At 44.1% G+C, this 17,915-nt stretch overlaps 1 protein-coding gene across 1 annotated transcript in view; it reads left to right on the top strand.

The window, feature by feature from the left end:
* The window catches only part of R3HDM2 (R3H domain containing 2), a 125,673-nt gene that overhangs the window by 20,029 nt on the left and 87,729 nt on the right, over window positions 1-17,915 (top strand). Inside the window, 1 exon segment of the mRNA XM_060252268.1 lies at window positions 15,307-15,503. Coding sequence (XP_060108251.1) covers window positions 15,339-15,503 — 165 coding nt within the window. The 5' untranslated portion in view covers window positions 15,307-15,338.

Below are 17,915 nucleotides of genomic sequence, written 5' to 3'. Positions count from 1 at the left end.
TTGATGATGGTTAACTATTTTTAGTGTTAAAATACATGCCTTGACACATATTCTTTGGATCTGGGATCCAGCCCCAAACTTTAGGAGCCAGAATAATTTTTCACATGACCTGACGTTACACTGGCATGATAGAAAATAAAATAACTGGATTTCTTTCTTTGTTTTTTTAATCTTTGTGCTAGTAAATTGAAATTTCATATTGGGCTTCTCTTCTGTTCTCCACCTCTGCAAAGCCTGGGCTTAAGTTCCTCAAAATCTGAAGTGCACAATCAGTTTCCAAGGTCTTGACATTAATTTCAGAACACACAAATACCAGATTTTGGACAGAATTAATTAAAGCAACTGATCTCTGGTACAGATTGTTTTTTATTCAAGTAGACAAGGACAAGCTTGGAGTTCTGTCCAGTTTCCCCCACCCTGTCTCGTTGAAGGTACATATCCAGATTTGCTTCAGAGGTAGGCACTGGCATGGCTTTGCATTCAAGGGCCCCCTTCTCGTATGCAAATTTCTGGTGCAGGCCGTCAGTCGCATGGGCCAGAAAGGAACCTCCACATTCCATGAAAAATGGCAACAATCAAGAAGAAGCCGCACAGCTGAATTTTTGGAGGGGTGAAACTCACAGTCTTCTCTCTTCCTTCTAATAAATCTGCAGCCCTTCCCATCTAATTTTTCGTCTCACCTAAAAGGTGACCCTGTCACATCCCATGCGTGAGCAGAGCTGAGAGCTGCCACAGCCTAACTGCAGGTGGAGCAAGGAACATCAGGTGCTGGCCTCAAAAATGTTCCAGATGGCACAAAGTGCTCTCCGGAGCACTGATGCCCCTGGCCCAAAGGGATACCCCCCACCCGAATGCACCAACTAGTAACTTCAGCATCCTTGAGGCTAGTTACTCCAGTTGGACCCATGATATGTCCCCCTTCCTATCTGAGCCACTGTGATCCTGAGGAGACCACTTTGCCTTCCAGCTGAAACCAAAGCACCACAGTTGCCATAGCAGCTTCTTTTTTGCCAGCTCCAGTGAGAGTTGTGGATGTCTCACAGGAGGAGAGTTTCTCTCACCAGATATCCCAGCCGCTCACTGGAGCTGACTAAGAGAAGCTGAGGTTACCAAGGTGACTGCAATGTCTTGGCCTTACCCACAGGTGCAGAGTTCTGTCCAGCCAAAATACCCTCTTCCTCCATCCTCCTAGAAGGAAGGCAGTATATAATGAAATTTCTCGGTGCCATCATGACCTAGCGCCTGGGATTTGTTGAGCCCTGTCTTAATTCCCCCCTCCTCCTTCTAAATATGTTGTTTTCAAACAAGCTATGGAAAAACTCCTACGTTTCACAGCATTATCATTTATAAATACCCTTAAGCCACCTTTCTCTCTCATTTTTACAACTTACAATATCATAGTTCTCCCCTACCCCAACCCACCAGGTCTTTAAAGACCCTCTAGCACGGCCATTTTATTTTAGACATATAGAGACACGATATTCCTATACTTTAGAAATGTTCTAAAGGTATCCTTTGCTATAATTACCATAGTCATTTGGTTCAAGAGATGGCTTTTTAAGTGGTGTTCTAACTGCCTCTTCTTTCATGGCAAGTGGTACTTGGCCCTCTTGTTACTTCTTGAATGATTAGGCTCATTGGGATGTTTTTATTGGGTGTTGCCACACAAGAGGGGCAGGGATCACCAGGACAACAGGTGGCGTGAATCTGATCAAATATCTACCAGCATCCTTAGATGAAATCTCCTGAAAGGCATCCAAGTAAATGTGACTAGAAGAGTCTACAGTAGCATCTGATACAGAAATTATCATCAATGAGGAGTCCAAGTCCAAACAGATGCCAGAGAATTTGTCTGCAAAATGCATAGTCAGCAGATCACAGCAGACTAAATAGAAATCGTCATGGATTGGGTAATGGACAGTTAATAAGATATCTGTCAGTCCTAACCGATACCTGGTGGCGTTTTACAGATGTGACAGCGATGAAGTCTTTGCTCCCAACAGTTCTTTCAATAGTCCTATAAATTTGGCTGGATTTGCTCATGTTACCATCTGCACTGTAGTCCCTTGGCTTGGATCCATCAGTGGGGAAGCAGAAAAATAAATGTACTTAATGCCATTCTGCTTGCACAAGATCTTCTGCTGCACCTAGTTTTTTCATCCCTATACAGGGCTTTTTTGTAGAAAAAGCCCAGCAGGAACTCATTTGCATATTAGGCCACACCGCCTGACACCAAACCAGCAGGAACTGCATTCCTGTGCATTCCCGTTAAAAAAAAGCCCCGTCCCTATATATTGTTGCACTCAAAAATTGGTTGCGCAATATCTTTCACAAGTGGAAACACAAGTGAGGATGTAATAAGTTTGACATAGTGCAAGCATGAGCAGCTACCACAGTCTTTTTCTTGTGCTTCTGTTTGCGCAAGTGAAAATTTTGCACTGCGGGGTGTGTGTGTGTGTGTGTGTGTCCAACTCTGTTATCCTTGACATTTCATTTCTTGTAGCTCCTTAGAGGACCATGGAGCCATGTGTTGAAAGAAGGGACATTTAGGAGCAATTGTGTCAACCTTTCTAACCTATTTTTAAACTTAAAAGTGTGACAAATCCCAGATACTGGGTCATCATGATGCCATGTGGTGCTTAGCATTTTCAGCAATGATTTTATTGTACCTATTCTCAACAGTTCTCAATGGAAGTATCAAGGATTAGTTCTAACCAGTTTTTCCATTGGTGAAAAAGAGAGGAAGGGGTTCTCTTCAGCCACTGAAAAGGGCTGCGTTTCAGATCACAGGATTTGCGTGTACAAGCACCATGTGGGATGTGGTATATGATAAGGAGGGGAAGTGGCCAAGACTGAGTGATAAAGCTGGCTGGATCCAACCCCAAGTTTATCATTTTAAGTTAGAATGTTTTGTTGTATGACATAAAAATAATAAAGGTGCATGAAGTTCTTATTGTTCATTTATATATAAACTTAACTTTTCACCATCCAGTGGTGGTAGATGAATTTATTTCTTAACCAGTTGTTTCCATTTCTGGTTCCCTTTTCAATGAAAATGGAGCTTTAAAAACCATTAATGGGATTATGAGATATGGTTAGAGGCTAGTTTTTGGTTGGTGATGACAACTGGGATCACCCCGTATTTATTGATCCACTAAAATGTTTTTTGTCATACAGTTGTGCAAAGGGGTTAAAATTAGATTTTGTGGTAGCCCTCAGTAGAACATTTTGGACTTTAAAGTACAAAATCCTGAGGGATGAAAATGACTCCTACAGGTGAAGAAAATTCATCAAGGCCTGCTGAACTAACTACCTGTTGAATTAGTCCTCCATATATGTTCAACTGCTAGGTCACCTTCAAAAATCATAAACTAGCAAATGCAATAAATCTTCATCGAGACTTTCTAAATTATTCCCCTTCACCCCTTCATTTATTCTATGTATCTATATCTTTCACTCCAAAATTTCATTACTGTGCTCCACATTCTGCAATTCATCCACCAATTAATTTTATCCTCCTTTGGGTATGCTGCTTTCTTAGTTTGGCCATTAGCCTTTTATCCTATTCCATCTAATTTAGAATGCAGTTCCTCAGTTTTAGTTCCTGCTCTTTCAGAAACCATTTGTCCTCATATGTTGATATTCTTCACTGTTCTGGTTGATTCTCTGAATTCTTAATTTTTCCTCCTTGGTCTGTATTCCAGCAAACCTGAAAAAAGGTTTGTTTAAATCATTAATAGTTCGGATCCAAGCCAATATTTGCTGCCTTTATGAGAAATCCATCAATCGGACTAAACTCTCAATGACTTTCTAGGGCAGTTGTGAATACATAAAAGCTGCCTTATCCTGATTCAGATCCTTGGCCCATCAGATTCAGTATTGTCTACTCATATGAGTAGCAGCACTCGGGTGGTCTGAGGCAGAGGTCTTTCACATCACCAATTAAGAACATAAGAGGAAAACCATGTTGGATCAGGCCAATGGCCTATCCAGTCCAACACTCTGTGTCACACAGTGGCCAAAAAACCCAGGCACCATCAAGAGATCCATCAGTGGGGCCAGGACACTAGAAGCCCTCCCACTGTGGCCCCCCCAGCACCAAGAATACAGAGCATCACTGCCCCAGAAAGAGAGTTCCAACAATATGCTGTGGCTAATAGCCACTGATGGACCTCTGTTCCATATAATTTACAGAACTAAAAGAATTGTTCTTCTTTGATTTTAGTTCTGTTTTTGCCAATTTTTGTCTTCTTCAGATCTAAAACATGTTATTCAGTCTTCATGATTAAAATTGTCCAAAGAGATTGTTGTTACTTCTGAAAAGTATGAAAGTCTCAGGTGCAGATTATTTTTAAATGTACAGAAATTATGCTGGTTAGACCACACTAAAACCTTAAATTCACTGATAAGGTAAATAGACCCTTCCTAGACATGGGTGCCCACTAATCTCTGGGCAGGAAGTGTCCGACGCGGCCCCCTCTTTTTCTCCCTTTAGGAGGTGATAGGACTTCCTTTGGCAACTGTGGATCCATAGACATATCAGGATTGATATCCCTTAGAGCAGGGGCCTCCAGCCTTTCCAGACCTGGGATCCACTGATCTGTAAGCACATGATGGGATGTCATGTGACAGGAAGATGGGAACCTCACTGGTGTCAAAGTCAGGACTCTGGGCAGCAAAGCTGGGGGTGGGAAATGAAGAAGGTTATCATCATGAGGAACAAGTCAAGGACCACAGCTGTGGAAGAAGATGAAGATGATATTGGATTTATATCCCGCCCTGTACTCTGAGTCTCAGAGCCTCAGAGAGGTCACAATCTCTTTTACCCCCCCCCCTCCCCACAACAGACACCCTGTGAGGTGAGTGGGGCTGAGAGGGCTCTCACAGCAGCTGCCCTTTTAAGGACAACTCCTGCGATAGCTATGGCTGACCCAAGGCCATTCCAGCAGCTGCAAGTGGAGGAGTGAGGAATCAAACCTGGTTCTCCCAGATAAGAGTCCACACACTTTACCTTGCTTTCACAAATCCTCTGCAATGCTGAGTGACCACACCTTGCCTTCCTGGTCCTGCTTCTCACCATGCATGCCAAATGTGGCAGAAGGCAGGTTAGAACACATGCATGGATATAGCAGATCCTTATAAAAGATCAGCCAAAATTGTACTGGCTATTCAGGAGCTTATAACAATGCTGGATGAGATCCCCATTCAAACTGAAGGAGATAAATGCAATCAGATAATTATGAAGGACTCAACTTTATCTGCAGTAAATAATATAGTTAGATGGTAAACTGAGAGAGCTGGACATTTTACTGATGCGAGATGCTTTGTGTGAGCTGCCTGCATTTCCAAGTGGGCACGCTCACCCCTGTGGGACTCGCTTGTAAACCTCTTTGAGCAGGTGCCTGTTGGCATTTGTGTCATCTTGGAATTGGATTCTTTCTCTCTTTAAAGCACAGAGAGCAGGAAGCATGTGTAGCGCAGCTCCAGAGGGAATTCCATACCATTGCAGAGCAGTGCTTTAGATGATGGCAGCAGATTGTTGTCTTTCCAGGTTACAGTCTACTGATAACTTCTTAGGCTGTGCCTACTACAGGATATACAGAGCTCTGCTGTTGGGATGATTCTACAGCCACAAGGGTGTCGTAGGGTAACTGGGTTTGTTTTTCTGAGTTTCATCATTATTATTTGTGAAACTTGTATTTTTCATAAAATCAGGACAATGCATTCAAACAGTATGAAATTTATTGTAGAGAAACTGCCTGGCATGGGGTATATAAACCTGCCAGTTTTTAGACTGATCTGATACAAAACTAGCTGAATTATAGCAGTTTAACAATACTTGCTTCGCTTTAGCAGTTTGCAACCTGGTTTCGTTCACCTGAAACATTTGATCAAAACCTTCTTATACTGAGAGGTTTCCAGCTCCCTATTTTAATACAACAGCCATCAAAGCACTCACAGATCTGAGGATGTTTACACATTGTTGGTGCAACTTTCATGAGGAAGGAGTGTTTACTGTTCAACCTTCCATACCAATTATACGTATCATCAATACATCTGATTCTCAATTTGACTCCATCTGTAGATACTTTTATCCAGAGACTGGGGCCATGAACAAATAGGACATATCTAGGGCAGGAGTTCCTGCTACAAAAAAAGCCCTGGACATATATTTCTATAAACCTGAGAAAATCCCCAGGTATACAGAAATATCTTAAATCTTTTTTTTTAAATCAACACTGGAGGTATTTGCTGTGATAGAAACAGTACCTGTAGCTTTAACTAATGTACTCCTTCATAGCCATTGCCAGGCAACCCCAACTGTATTGCCAGGATTCAAGTCTTGGTTTCTGTCAGTAAAAGACAAGGGGGATGGGGAGGGCCCTTTCCAGGGCTGTTTTGGCCTTGGAGGGAGGCCTCATTGGGGCCAGGCCCAGTAGCATTCGTGGGTGTCATGCAACCAAATGATTTTGCTTGACTCACCAAGACCTTGCTTATTACCCGTTCAACAGAAGCCACCCCATTATAGCCAGCATCATGTAGTGGTTAGGGTTCCTGACTAGTATCTGGAATACCCCGTTTCAAACCACCACCCTGCCATGGAAGCTCACTGGGTGACTTTGGGCCAGACTCATGATCTCAGCCTTACCTACCTCTCAAGGTTGTTGTGAGGATACAGTGGAGGAGAGGAGGAGGATGTAAGATGCTTTGGGTCCCCACTGTGAAGAAAGGTGTAAAGGATGTAAATATCATTATAACCAAAGATTTGGGAAGGGAGGGGTAGATAAAAGGTGGGTAGGTGAGTGGGATGGAGAGATAGAAACAGGGAAAGGGGGCACCCAGGAAGGGGACAAATGAGAAATTGTGTCGGGAGGTGGAATATAAGCCTACTAAATGAATAAATAGTGGGAAATGATGTGCCCTCTGCAGGTTAGCAGAGCTTGGCCTGACTTTTCCTCTTGAAAGGCTACTGGGGGAGCAAATGGTTAGCTGGTGAGTGGGAAGAGGAAGCAGGAAAAGGGGAGAAACTATGGGTGCGTTCACATGCACTAAACAATGCGCTTTGCAACTGGATTTTTAACCATGTAAGAATGGCAAATCCACTCGCAAAAAGTTGCTTTGTGAAAGCACCCTATGCTACAGAATTGGTGCTCATTCCATGCTCCTGAGTGCTGCCTCTGTTTTGAAGCATTGCCTAGTTCCTTTCATCATCATGGGATGAGACTGTCCAGAACCCCTAGAAGCCTGGTTGCAGGAGTGGAAGAGCTGTCCCAAGGAACCGATGAAATGGTTCATATTTATCAGCTCTTATGCTTTAATGGGGGAAAGGCTGGCAGGCTTGGAGAAAGGGAGAGCCCCCCCCCCCCCCCCGTCCTGTTGTGACATAAGAAAGAGCCCAAAAATTCAGATTAAAGAGGGAGGAGGGATTGTGGTGCCCTTTGCCAACTGGTTTTGGCCAGCCAGAAACAGCATTAAGATTGATGAACTGTGTCCTTTTTTGGTTAGTGGTTTTTTAGTCCATTGTGCCTGTCAACGAGGAGGGGACCTTAGCTGAACCCAGCATCCTCATTTCACTGCTCTGCATGGCAACCTGCCTAGATAACTTGCTTGTGGGATTTATGACAGTCTTCTTCAGCTCTCTGTCTGTTCTAGAATGAATCCGGCAATGCCTGTAGTAGCAATAATACCAGTAGAATGGGAAAGAAGTAACCATCTTTGTGTGTGAAGGAAAAATGATGACTGTGTCTTTTTTTTTTTTAAAGGCACAGCCCTAACGTTAGTTTTAGAGGGTAGCTGAGTTGGTCTGCAGTAGAAAATAATTTTGCCCAACAGCTTAGTTCAGTGTGCATATCTGGTCAATGATAAGTAAATGATAGGGAATCTCCCTCAATGGTCAATGAAAGGGAATCTCCTTCTTTGACTGGGAATTACTTCCAACTCTGGGCAAGGCAAGTAGAACTGAAGAAAACAAAAGATTCAGCTTTAGGGCTGTTGGATTCCACTCCAGTTGCACCTGAGAGACCAACAAGAATTTTGGGGTATCAGGTTTCAAGAGTCAAAAGGTTTGACTCTCAAAAGCTAATACCACAGAATTCTTGTTGGTCTCTTAGGTGCTACTGGATGTGTATCCAGATGTTCCACATGCTTTGTCTGTTGGAACTGACCCATCCTTTCCCTTTGTGCAGCTAACTGAAATTTTCTGTTGTGTCCACTCTGTCAAATGGTGGCTGTTACTCACTTTCCAGATGGGAATTCATGATGCAACCATGGTTTCAGTTTCTGGTTTGGAGGGTACATATGAACATATGAAGTTGCCTTATACTGAATTAGACCCTCGGTCCATCACAGTCAGTATTGTCTACTCAGACTGGCAGTGGCTCTCCAGGGTCTCAAGCTGAAGTTTTTCACACCTACTTGCCTGGACCCTTTTTTAGTGGAGATGCTGGGGATTGAACTTGGGACCTTCTGCTTCCCAAGCAGATGCTCTGCCACTGAGCCACCGTCCCTCTCCTAAGTGAGGGTAAGTGAAAGCCATATGGATGTATTGGAAAGCTGTGTTTCTCAGCAAAACAAAGCAGGAGTCAAAGTACATTGGAGTGGCAGGGCAAGAGTAAGCTCAGGGTTTCAATCCAGTAGCCATTTTTTCTGTCCAGACTAGCCCGATCTCATCAGATCTCAGAAGCTAAGCAGGGTCAGCTCTGGCTACTATTTGGTTGGGAGACCTCCAAGGAACACAGGGCCATCATGTGGAGGCAGGCAGTGGAAAACCACCTCTTAACATCTCTTGCCTTGAAAACCCTATGGGGTTGCCATGAGTCATCTGTGACTTCTGCAAAAACAACAACAAAAAGCTATTACTTCTAATGTGGCCAATTTCTCCAGAGGTGACTGTTTCTTCTGCAATGCTGTTGAGGCAGCAGCCGTGACGCTATGAGTTGGGTGCTTCTAGAATTCCAAACCTAGAAGGACAGATTGCAGATTTTGGACCATAGAAAACCCCCAGAAAGAACAGTCATATTCAGGGCTGGCCCCAGACTGTGTGGCCCCCTAGGCAAGACTAGCTTCTGGTGCCCCCCCCCCCCCGATAACATCACTGAGTTACATGGGGCACCCAATTTGTCACCCCCAGAAGCCCGGCGCCCTAGGCAATCACCTAGTTTGCCTAGTGGCAGGACCAGCCCTGGTCATACGGTGCCCTGTTGGTAGAACCAATTGAAACATCACAAAATAGTGAGTATGAGCTTTTTGAATTTCCAAGAACTCTGCAGCTGTCAAGTAATTCAGTACAGAAAAGGCCCTGACCTGGATAGCACAGGCAAACTCGATCTTGGCTAAGCAGGATCAACTCTGGCAAGTACTTGGATGGGAGACTTTCTTGGAATACCAGAGTCAGGAGGCAGGGGCAGGCTTTATTTAATCACCTCTCTGAATATCCTCCAGGCCCCCAGTTGTGGTCAGTCACCAGAGGTCACCATGCACACACACACACACACACACAAAATAATATTTAAAAATTCAGAACAAAGAAAAGGATGGGGAAAAAATACTTCCAGGGCAGACTACGGATTGCACTCTTGTTGAAATGGTGAACAGATGTTGCAGATTTTAATTAGGCGACATGCTGAGTGCAAAACTGTCTTCAGGACGCATTTGGGGCAGAGAAGCTAAAAAAAAAACCCTTCTCTTTTTTATTGTACTGCTAGCCTGAGGAAGGGTTCTGAGTAGTGTGGAAGCTTCCGCATACTGGTTTTGTGAGAATTGGTTTTGTCCTAATAAAAGGTGTTACTCTGCTGTTGTTTTTGAAATCCAGTGATGGCGATTGTTTATGTTTATTTAAAATATTTCTTTGGTGCCTTTCCTCAGAAATAAGGGTCCCCAAAGTGGTGAAATCCAAACATTTGAGACGTTAAAACAGAATTTAAAATAAAGTGTTTGTGCATAATGTATAAAACGTTTAGTCCTGACCTGCATGTCCCAGGCTAGCCCAATCTTGTCTGATCTCAGAAGTTAACTAGGGTTAGTATTTGGATGGGAGACCACCGAGGAATAATAGGATCAGTACACAGAGATAGGCAGGGCCAGCCCTAGACTGTCTGGCACCCTAGGCAAGGCTAACTTTTGCCACCCCTCCTTCATTGGTAACATCACTGACTCACATGGGGGGCACCCAGTTCAGTGCCTCCAGAAGGCCGGAGCCCTAGGCAGTCGCCTAGTTTGCCTAGTGGCAGGGCTGGCCCTGGAGGTAGGCCATGGCAAACCACCTCTGAACATTTCTTGCCTTGAAAACCCTACGGGGTCACCATGAGTTGGCCGTGACTTGATGGCACTTTCCACCACCGTATAAAACGTTTAAACGCCAGTGTTACGCCTCACTGGTCGTCATGCTCCACGAAGGGCGTTGCATTCTTCTGGTTGAAATCTGCTGGTGATCCATGGCCCGAAAGAGGTCCGGCTGTCTTCAACAAGGGCCAGGACTTTTTCAGTCCTGGCCCCAAATTGGTGGAATGCTCAACCAGAAGATATCAGGGCCCTGCGGAATCTTTTATAGTTTTGCAGAGCCTGTAAGGCAGAGATGTTCCGCCAAGCCTTTGTATAAGGACAGCGACGGTTGTCTTGCTGGCATCTTTTTCTTTCCACCCCCTCTTGGGGGGATCCCTCCACCCCTGATGTGATATAATGACTGAATAAGAGCACTTTAAAGACACCATCAGGGTTTGTAATTTTTTAATGTAACTGTTATATATATATATTAAATCGCCCTGAGCCTGGCACTATCTGGGATAGGGCAGTTCATCAAATGTAATAAATGATAATATAAACCGTGACAACACAACCAGGAAGGAGGGCCAGTAACAATAAGTGGAGGAGTGCCCCTCGAAACAGGAAAGTCTTCATCCGTTGGTTGGAAAGTAACAACAGAGGGAATTCCAAAGCTTTAGCACTACGACTAAGAAGGCTTTTGTCTTGAGTTGTCACCTGGCTAGCCTCAGATGGTGAGGGAACAGAAACAGGGCTTCGAAAGATATATGTATGTAGCGATTCTGGTCCTTGGAGGACAAATGAAACCATAATTTGCTCCTACACCATGTACCATACTTTATAATCCCTACTAATTAATCCTGAGCATTGGCTTTTCCACACGGAGATGGGTTCATGTGGTTTCCCCACTGTGGCTGCTAATCAAGCTTGATGGCGACATGACTTCCATGTGACATGTTTTCCTGCCCCAGTCCACCAGCCGTATACACACGCATACACAAAAGACCACTGTTTAAAATGGTAACCAGCAGTTCTACAGAGGGATTTTTTGGGGGGTTTTGTTTTTGTATTTTTATGTGCAAGCATGTTCTGTGAGTGTGTGTGTATTTGTGCACCTGGAAGTCATGGGGACCTCTAGATACCCATACTGGGGGCAGGGAGGTTATTCAGAGAGGTGGCTGAAGAAAGCTTGCCTCTGCCCTCCCGGCTCTGGTATTCCAAGGAGGCCTCCCTTCCCTTCCTCCCTTCACTGAGGAAGAACTCCTTTTGTAAAAAGAAAATCAGCTCTGGATGTATTATGAGAGACTCTTCTGAATTCTCAGCTTCCATAAAAGAAAAGTAAACATCTTGCTCCTTCCATTGATGAGATTATAAAGGAGAAAGGCATATCTGCAACTTAAGCAGCTAGAGACTTGCCTTTAAAATAAAACACAAAAAAACAGAAGCTGAAAATCCAGAGACCACGATAAACACATGCCTACTGCCAGTTGCACAGATAAATAGAGCCTTCAGTGGTGAGCTAGGAAATGGCTGCTGGCGAAGCCTGATGCAGAAAAAAGGGTGCCAAGTGTGGTTGGAACTGGGAAGATCCCAGCCTTCCCACTCCAGTTTTGCTGCACTCTTTCCCAAAACATCTCAGCAAATCCAGTTTTGGGAAGGATTGCAGAAAAGATGGGGGGAAACATGCAGATGCAGAGCATGGAAGCAGTGCCGTGCTGCCGGGGACAACAACACCTGCTTCCCAATAGCATTTAAACCGGGGCAAACAACCCATGTGTAAATTTGTATCATTATTCATGTGGATTAAAATCTCCACTGAACACATGATTGTGTGTTATTCTTCCAAATTAACCTTGTTGGTGAAAATAGCAAGGTATTTAAAATACATTCTAGGGTTAACATAGTACATAGCAAATGATCTTGTGTGCACCCCCAGTTAATTATCCAGGAACTCAACACCCCTTTTGTCATGGAATCATGCTTTGTAACACAACGTAACTATTTTATGACTGGGTTGCAATGCTAACCAGAGGGTAGTTTCACCCTTAGAAGGGTGCAAATATGCTCTGGATTGCACTGGCAAATGGGCCCTTTTGGAAATAATTTGGACAGCAAGGCTTCTGGTTAGTTAACTAATTTAAAACATTTTTAACTGCCTTTCTGCCTTGCGGAACTTGATGTCGCTTATAAAGTAAATAAAATGGCAATTATAAAACACACACACGCATACACAAAAGACCACTGTTTAAAAAGGTAAACAGCAGTTCTACAGAGGGATTTTTTTGGGTTTTTTGTATTTTTATGTGCAAGCGTGTTCTGTGTGTGTGTGTGTGTTTGTGCACCTGGTAGTCATGGAGACCTCTAGTTACTGACCCATACTGGGGGCAGGGAGGTTATTCAGAGAGGTGGCTGAAGAAAGCTTGCCTCTGCCCTCCCGGCTCTGGTATTCCAAGAAGTCTCCCATCCAAGTATTTGTCAGAGTCAACCCTGCTTAGCTTCTGTGATCTGATGAGATCAGACTTGCCTGGACTACCCAAGTCAGGGCTGCATAGGGAATTTTTGAGACAGAAGCTGCAGAATAAATGATAAGGCCCGTCCCATGCTTTGTGGTGCTACAAATCATTTAAAATTTATTTGAGTTAAGGTTGTGAATATTAGCAATGCCTATGCAGGACTGATAATAAATCTATAGTATCTGGCTGCATTTTTTTAACAGGATTCTGGCAAATACATAATAAAACAAGTTGATAAACATTGCCTTTGCTTTTGTTTTGTCTGTTCCCAATTGTTTTATAGCTGAAGTTTTTAAGTAATGTTGTCTAGAGATTTCATTATACAAAAGTCACTGGGGAGTGGCTGGGGCTCACTGTCAGAGCATCTGCTTGGCATGTAGAAGGCCCCTGTTTCAATCTCTGGCATTGCCTGTCAAAAGGGGTCAGGTAGGAGGTGACATGAAAGGCCTCAGCTTGAGACTCTGGAGAGCTGCTGCTGATCTGAATAGACAATACTTACTTTGGTGGACCAATGACCTGATTCAGTAGAAGGCAGCTTCATGTCTTCATTTCTTTCTCTGAAATCTCCCTTAGTGTAGATTCAGGTGGGCAGCCGTGTTGGTTTGAAGCAATATAACAAAGTTGGTCTTAAAGGTGCTACTGGACTCCTACTCTCGTAGGGTGTTTGCCAATCTTGCTGCAGTATAGTTGCGCATGGGTCCAGATTTCTCACCAAACTAGCATGTGCTGCAACCTGATGATTTCCTCCCCCCCCCCCTTGTTGCAGTTTGACTGCTGGGTTTCCCTTAAAATTGTCAGGCCAACTTGGATGTTCCTGGTCAAGTAAACCACCCTGTAATATGGCCTTTTGAATTTGGAAATTTCTGCTCAGGCAAAATATCTAAGAAATTCAGAGGAACCAAAGTTTTTGATAAAGACAAGTGAAATTTTTGGGGGGTGGAAATTAGCACATCCATGGTTGGGAATAAAAGAGCATATAATGCTACTACTTTGATTATACTGTTCATGAACTGCATCTGTCTCATAGCTTCTTCCTTCTGTAGTGCCATGAAAACCCTTTTTTCAGGGATTAGGATTAGGATTTTGAGGCCCCTTGCATCCTTTCAGGTTATACACTCCATTGATGAAAAATTGTCAAAATGATGATGGCCTCTTAGTGTTTCACATGAATTCATAATGGTAAATGATGTGACTTGTCATGAAGCACCTGATCCCAGGGCCTAAATGAAGCTGCAGTTGATATCCTGGAGAGTGGCTTGCTAAATACAAAGGTGGTCCTTTGTACCCTTGATGTAGCCAATCATCCTGGAACTTACAGTAGGCCCTGTACTAAGAGCCGTGTAAGCTCTTGGAAGATTGGCTACATCAGGGGTGTGTGGCCTAATATGTAAATGAGTTCTTGCTGCAAAAAAAAAAAAAAATCCCTGGTGGTTGTGGTATTCTGGAGGAAGCAATTTTCCTAATTCAGTGAAAGGATGTTAGGTAATATAGAAAACCACTGTGGTCAAATGCCGGTGTTGAGAGACCCAAGTTTAAACCCCTTCTTAGTGATCAGTTACATCATGTGATTGTTGTGCATGCTCAAGGACCTTTTCCACTTTTCCTTTAGGGATTGTAAACCCTGTCTTCTAGAGAATTGGAAAATAACTATCACTCCTGATGAACCTTGGTGGAAGGCTTGTATGTTCAAGAACAGCTATTGGGAGACGGGTTTTTTCCCATGCAGTGCATATATATTTCTGTGTTGCGGCTAATATAACTGAACTGAGGTCCTTTATTAGCAAGAGATGATACTGATGTGGAGGCCAGGGTTTGCTCTCATCCTAGCAGTTGTCTCCCAATGTCACACTTTTTTAAAAAAGCCATCTCATCATGGCTTTCCTTTTTCTGTGAACATTTGCTGTGATTGGATTGTGATTCTTGGTCTCCCAGTAGCTTGTGAAGGAGTGTTAAAGATTTATATAGATATGAGGCCCCAGCCCTTTTCAGCCTGCAGGCACCCTTGGAATTCTGATGTAGTGTGATGGGCGCAGCTGCAAAATGGTTGCCCAGAATTACTTTCTGTGGCACAGGGAAGATCCTTGCTGCCAAAGCAACTTCTTTTAAAAAAATCTGCACAGCTAATCAAATTCCCAGTGGCCATTCTTAGAGGAAAAAACCCCACGTGATCCTGTCCACTTTTAAGAAATGTTTGGTGGGCACACAAAAAAAGTGTGGGTGGGCGCCATGGTGCCCATGAGTGCTGCATTTGGGGATGCCTGATACTGAGACAGCTCCTTGCCTGTGACTGCCAAAGTACTTGCCTGCTGCTAGATAGAACATGTTGTGTTTTTCCTTTACAGCAGAGGAAAGGAAGTGCAGCAGCGCCAAGTCCCCATTAACAGGAAGACAGCCCTGTAGATAATGGAGCCCTCCAGCAAGCATGGCTTTAACATAAAGGTGTAAAGAGTGAGGCGAAGGAGAGTTCTATAAAAAGAATCCTCTGTATTCCTAGATGTTCTGACCTCCATCCTTTTTATGTCCCTGCCTGCAGGTGCTTGTCACTAACACCACATTGTACTGAAGATGTCTAACAGCAACACGACACAGGAGACACTGGAGATAATGAAAGAATCGGAAAAGAAGCTGGTTGAGGAATCTGTGAACAGAAACAAATTTGTATCCAGGTCGCCCAGCAAAGAGGAGATTGAGAAGGACGGGGAGGAGAGCAGCACTCGGCAAGAATCACAGGTAAACGGGCGAAGAGCCGTTGCTGGCATCGGGCTAGTTAATCCGTCAAAACGCCGTTAACTAGAAGCTGGTCTTGGATTCAGTTCTTCAACAATTCTGAGATATCCACCCCTTCCCGGCCTGCTATGGAGATCTCTGCACTGGAAAATCCCGCTATTGTACCTGAAATCTTTTATCCAAAAATTCACAAAGTCTCTCAACTCCAGTTGTTCACCCAAATTGCCCCCTGCAGTGCCAGTTCCCTCCTGGCACACACCTTTTCACCTCCTGACATGCCTTTTCCGTGATGTCATCAGCCCAAAGTCCTTATCCCCCAAGTAAAATGAATTCAAAATATTTGTAAGTTCAGTTTCTTAAACACATTTTATCCATCATTTTACATTGGCTTTCCTGCATTCGTTCCTTTCACTTTGTTATCACTGTTGAAAATAGTGAAGGCAGCAGCCTGTCTGCTTTTCTTAGGTTAATTCTCTAAAGTGTATAAGTGGATACAGGTGCCTTGGACATATACACTGCTATGTTCTGCCTCTGAATTATTGACCCATTTTTTGAGATGCAAACCTGGTACATTAGTACTCTAGAGTACAATTAGTTCCCCTGGAGCAAATGGCTGCTTTGGAGGGTGGACTGTGGCATTGTTGTACCCCTCTGAAATCCCTTTCCACCCCAGGCTCCATCCCGAAATCTATAGGAGTTCCCCAACATGAATCTGGCAACCCTACCACCCCTCCACACCAGTCCCACCAGTGGCTGGGGGAACCTGGCAACCTGACTGTGATGATTTAGGGGAGAGCGTTAACCCCTTTAAGGGAGACGAGCGCCAGGTATATTGACAAGGGATTTAAACAGGGCTGGGACGAGGCAAGGAGGACCTCGCTGGGAGCACAGTTGTAACGCTGAACATAAATGTGGTGAGCATCGGGAGGCGGGCTTGGTCTGCTTCTTTTGCCACACTGACCACCACTACTTACAAGTCATGAGCTCAAGAAGATTTTTGGCATAGTGGTGGCTAGAGTGGCAGACTACAATGTGGGAACACCGGGTTGAATCCACGCTCTCCCTGGAAGCTCATTAGATGGCTTCAGGGTCTGTCATAATCTCTCAGCCTATCTTAGCTCACATGGTGGTTGTTATAGAGACCGGATGGAGGAGGTGAGAGTGATGGGGATCTGTGACAGTTTAGTAACATGGTGATCTGCCCTGAATTTACTACCCCTTGACCATTTACCTTAATCATGAGACAGGATTCAGTTTTCTCTTACAGTCCCTGAGGAATAGAATAAAGCTAGTGTCCAGTGGCACCTCTAAGACCAACAAAGTTTTATTCAAGGTTTGAGCTTTCATGTGCAAGTACACATCTTCAGATAAATTGGAGTGTCAGCTGGGCTGATTTTGGCCATGGTGGCTTTACCAGTCAAGTTGTTCCAAAGGAGACAGGTAGCACATTGGTTTGAAAACTCAGCTTTACATGTGTTGAAGTCCACTGCTCTGTGTTTCCCTGGATACATTGCATTTGTTTTGAGGTTTTTTGTTAGACCGTAGGTGTTTATGGTAGTAAATTTCCTGTCATAGCACTTTCTGAGTTTTGCCCAAAGTGTATGTACAAATGCAGCCTGTGAATGCTAGACTTGTGGGGGTGGAAATGTCTCTGGAAAGCAATGGCAACATAGCTTGGTGGTGTGAGCTTGACGTAGCAATAACAAAACGTTCAAGAAGAAGAAGACTGCAGATTTATACCCCGCCCTTCTCTCTGAATCAGACTCAGAGTGGCTTACCATCGCCTATATCTTCTCCCCCCCCACAACAGACACCCTGTGAGGAGGGTGGGGCTGAGAGAGCTCTCCCTGAAGCTGTCCTTTCAAGGACAACTCCTGCAATAGCTATGGCTAACCCAAGGCCATTCCAGCAGCTGCAAGTGGAGGAGTGGGGAATCAAACCCTGTTCTCCCAGATAAGAATCCACACACTTAACCACTACACCAAACTGGCTCTCTTGAGGACTGTTGCTTCTTCAGTGTTCAGAAATAGGCACAAGTGTGTTTAACAGCCTTGTGATTTGCCACTTGTTGAGGGGAAGGGGGCAGCAAGCTGTTCATTCCTCTGGGCAAGCTACTGAGTGGCAGATTGTACCTCCCCTTCTCAGCCTTTGCTTACCTGCAGCCTTCTCCCCTTCCTCAACCATCATATCCAGGCCCATCATTGGGAAAAAAACAGAAGCTGCATGTAGGATGATTTCAGTTAATGGCTTTGCTTCAATAAATGGTTTTGTAGTGATATAGGAATGGATATGAACTGCAAAATGAATTAAATTTTTACTTGAACTGGGCAGTTCATGGCTTGTTTTGACCCAGTTCATTTGGTCATTCTGTCCTGAACCAACAGTGAACCACCATTTTTTCTGTGGAGATTTAAA

Source organism: Heteronotia binoei, chromosome 13, assembly GCF_032191835.1.
Source record: "Heteronotia binoei isolate CCM8104 ecotype False Entrance Well chromosome 13, APGP_CSIRO_Hbin_v1, whole genome shotgun sequence".
Classification (NCBI taxonomy): domain Eukaryota; kingdom Metazoa; phylum Chordata; class Lepidosauria; order Squamata; family Gekkonidae; genus Heteronotia; species Heteronotia binoei.
Note: the sequence above shows the minus strand (reverse complement) of the source record. Positions and strands in the feature narration are given on the sequence as shown.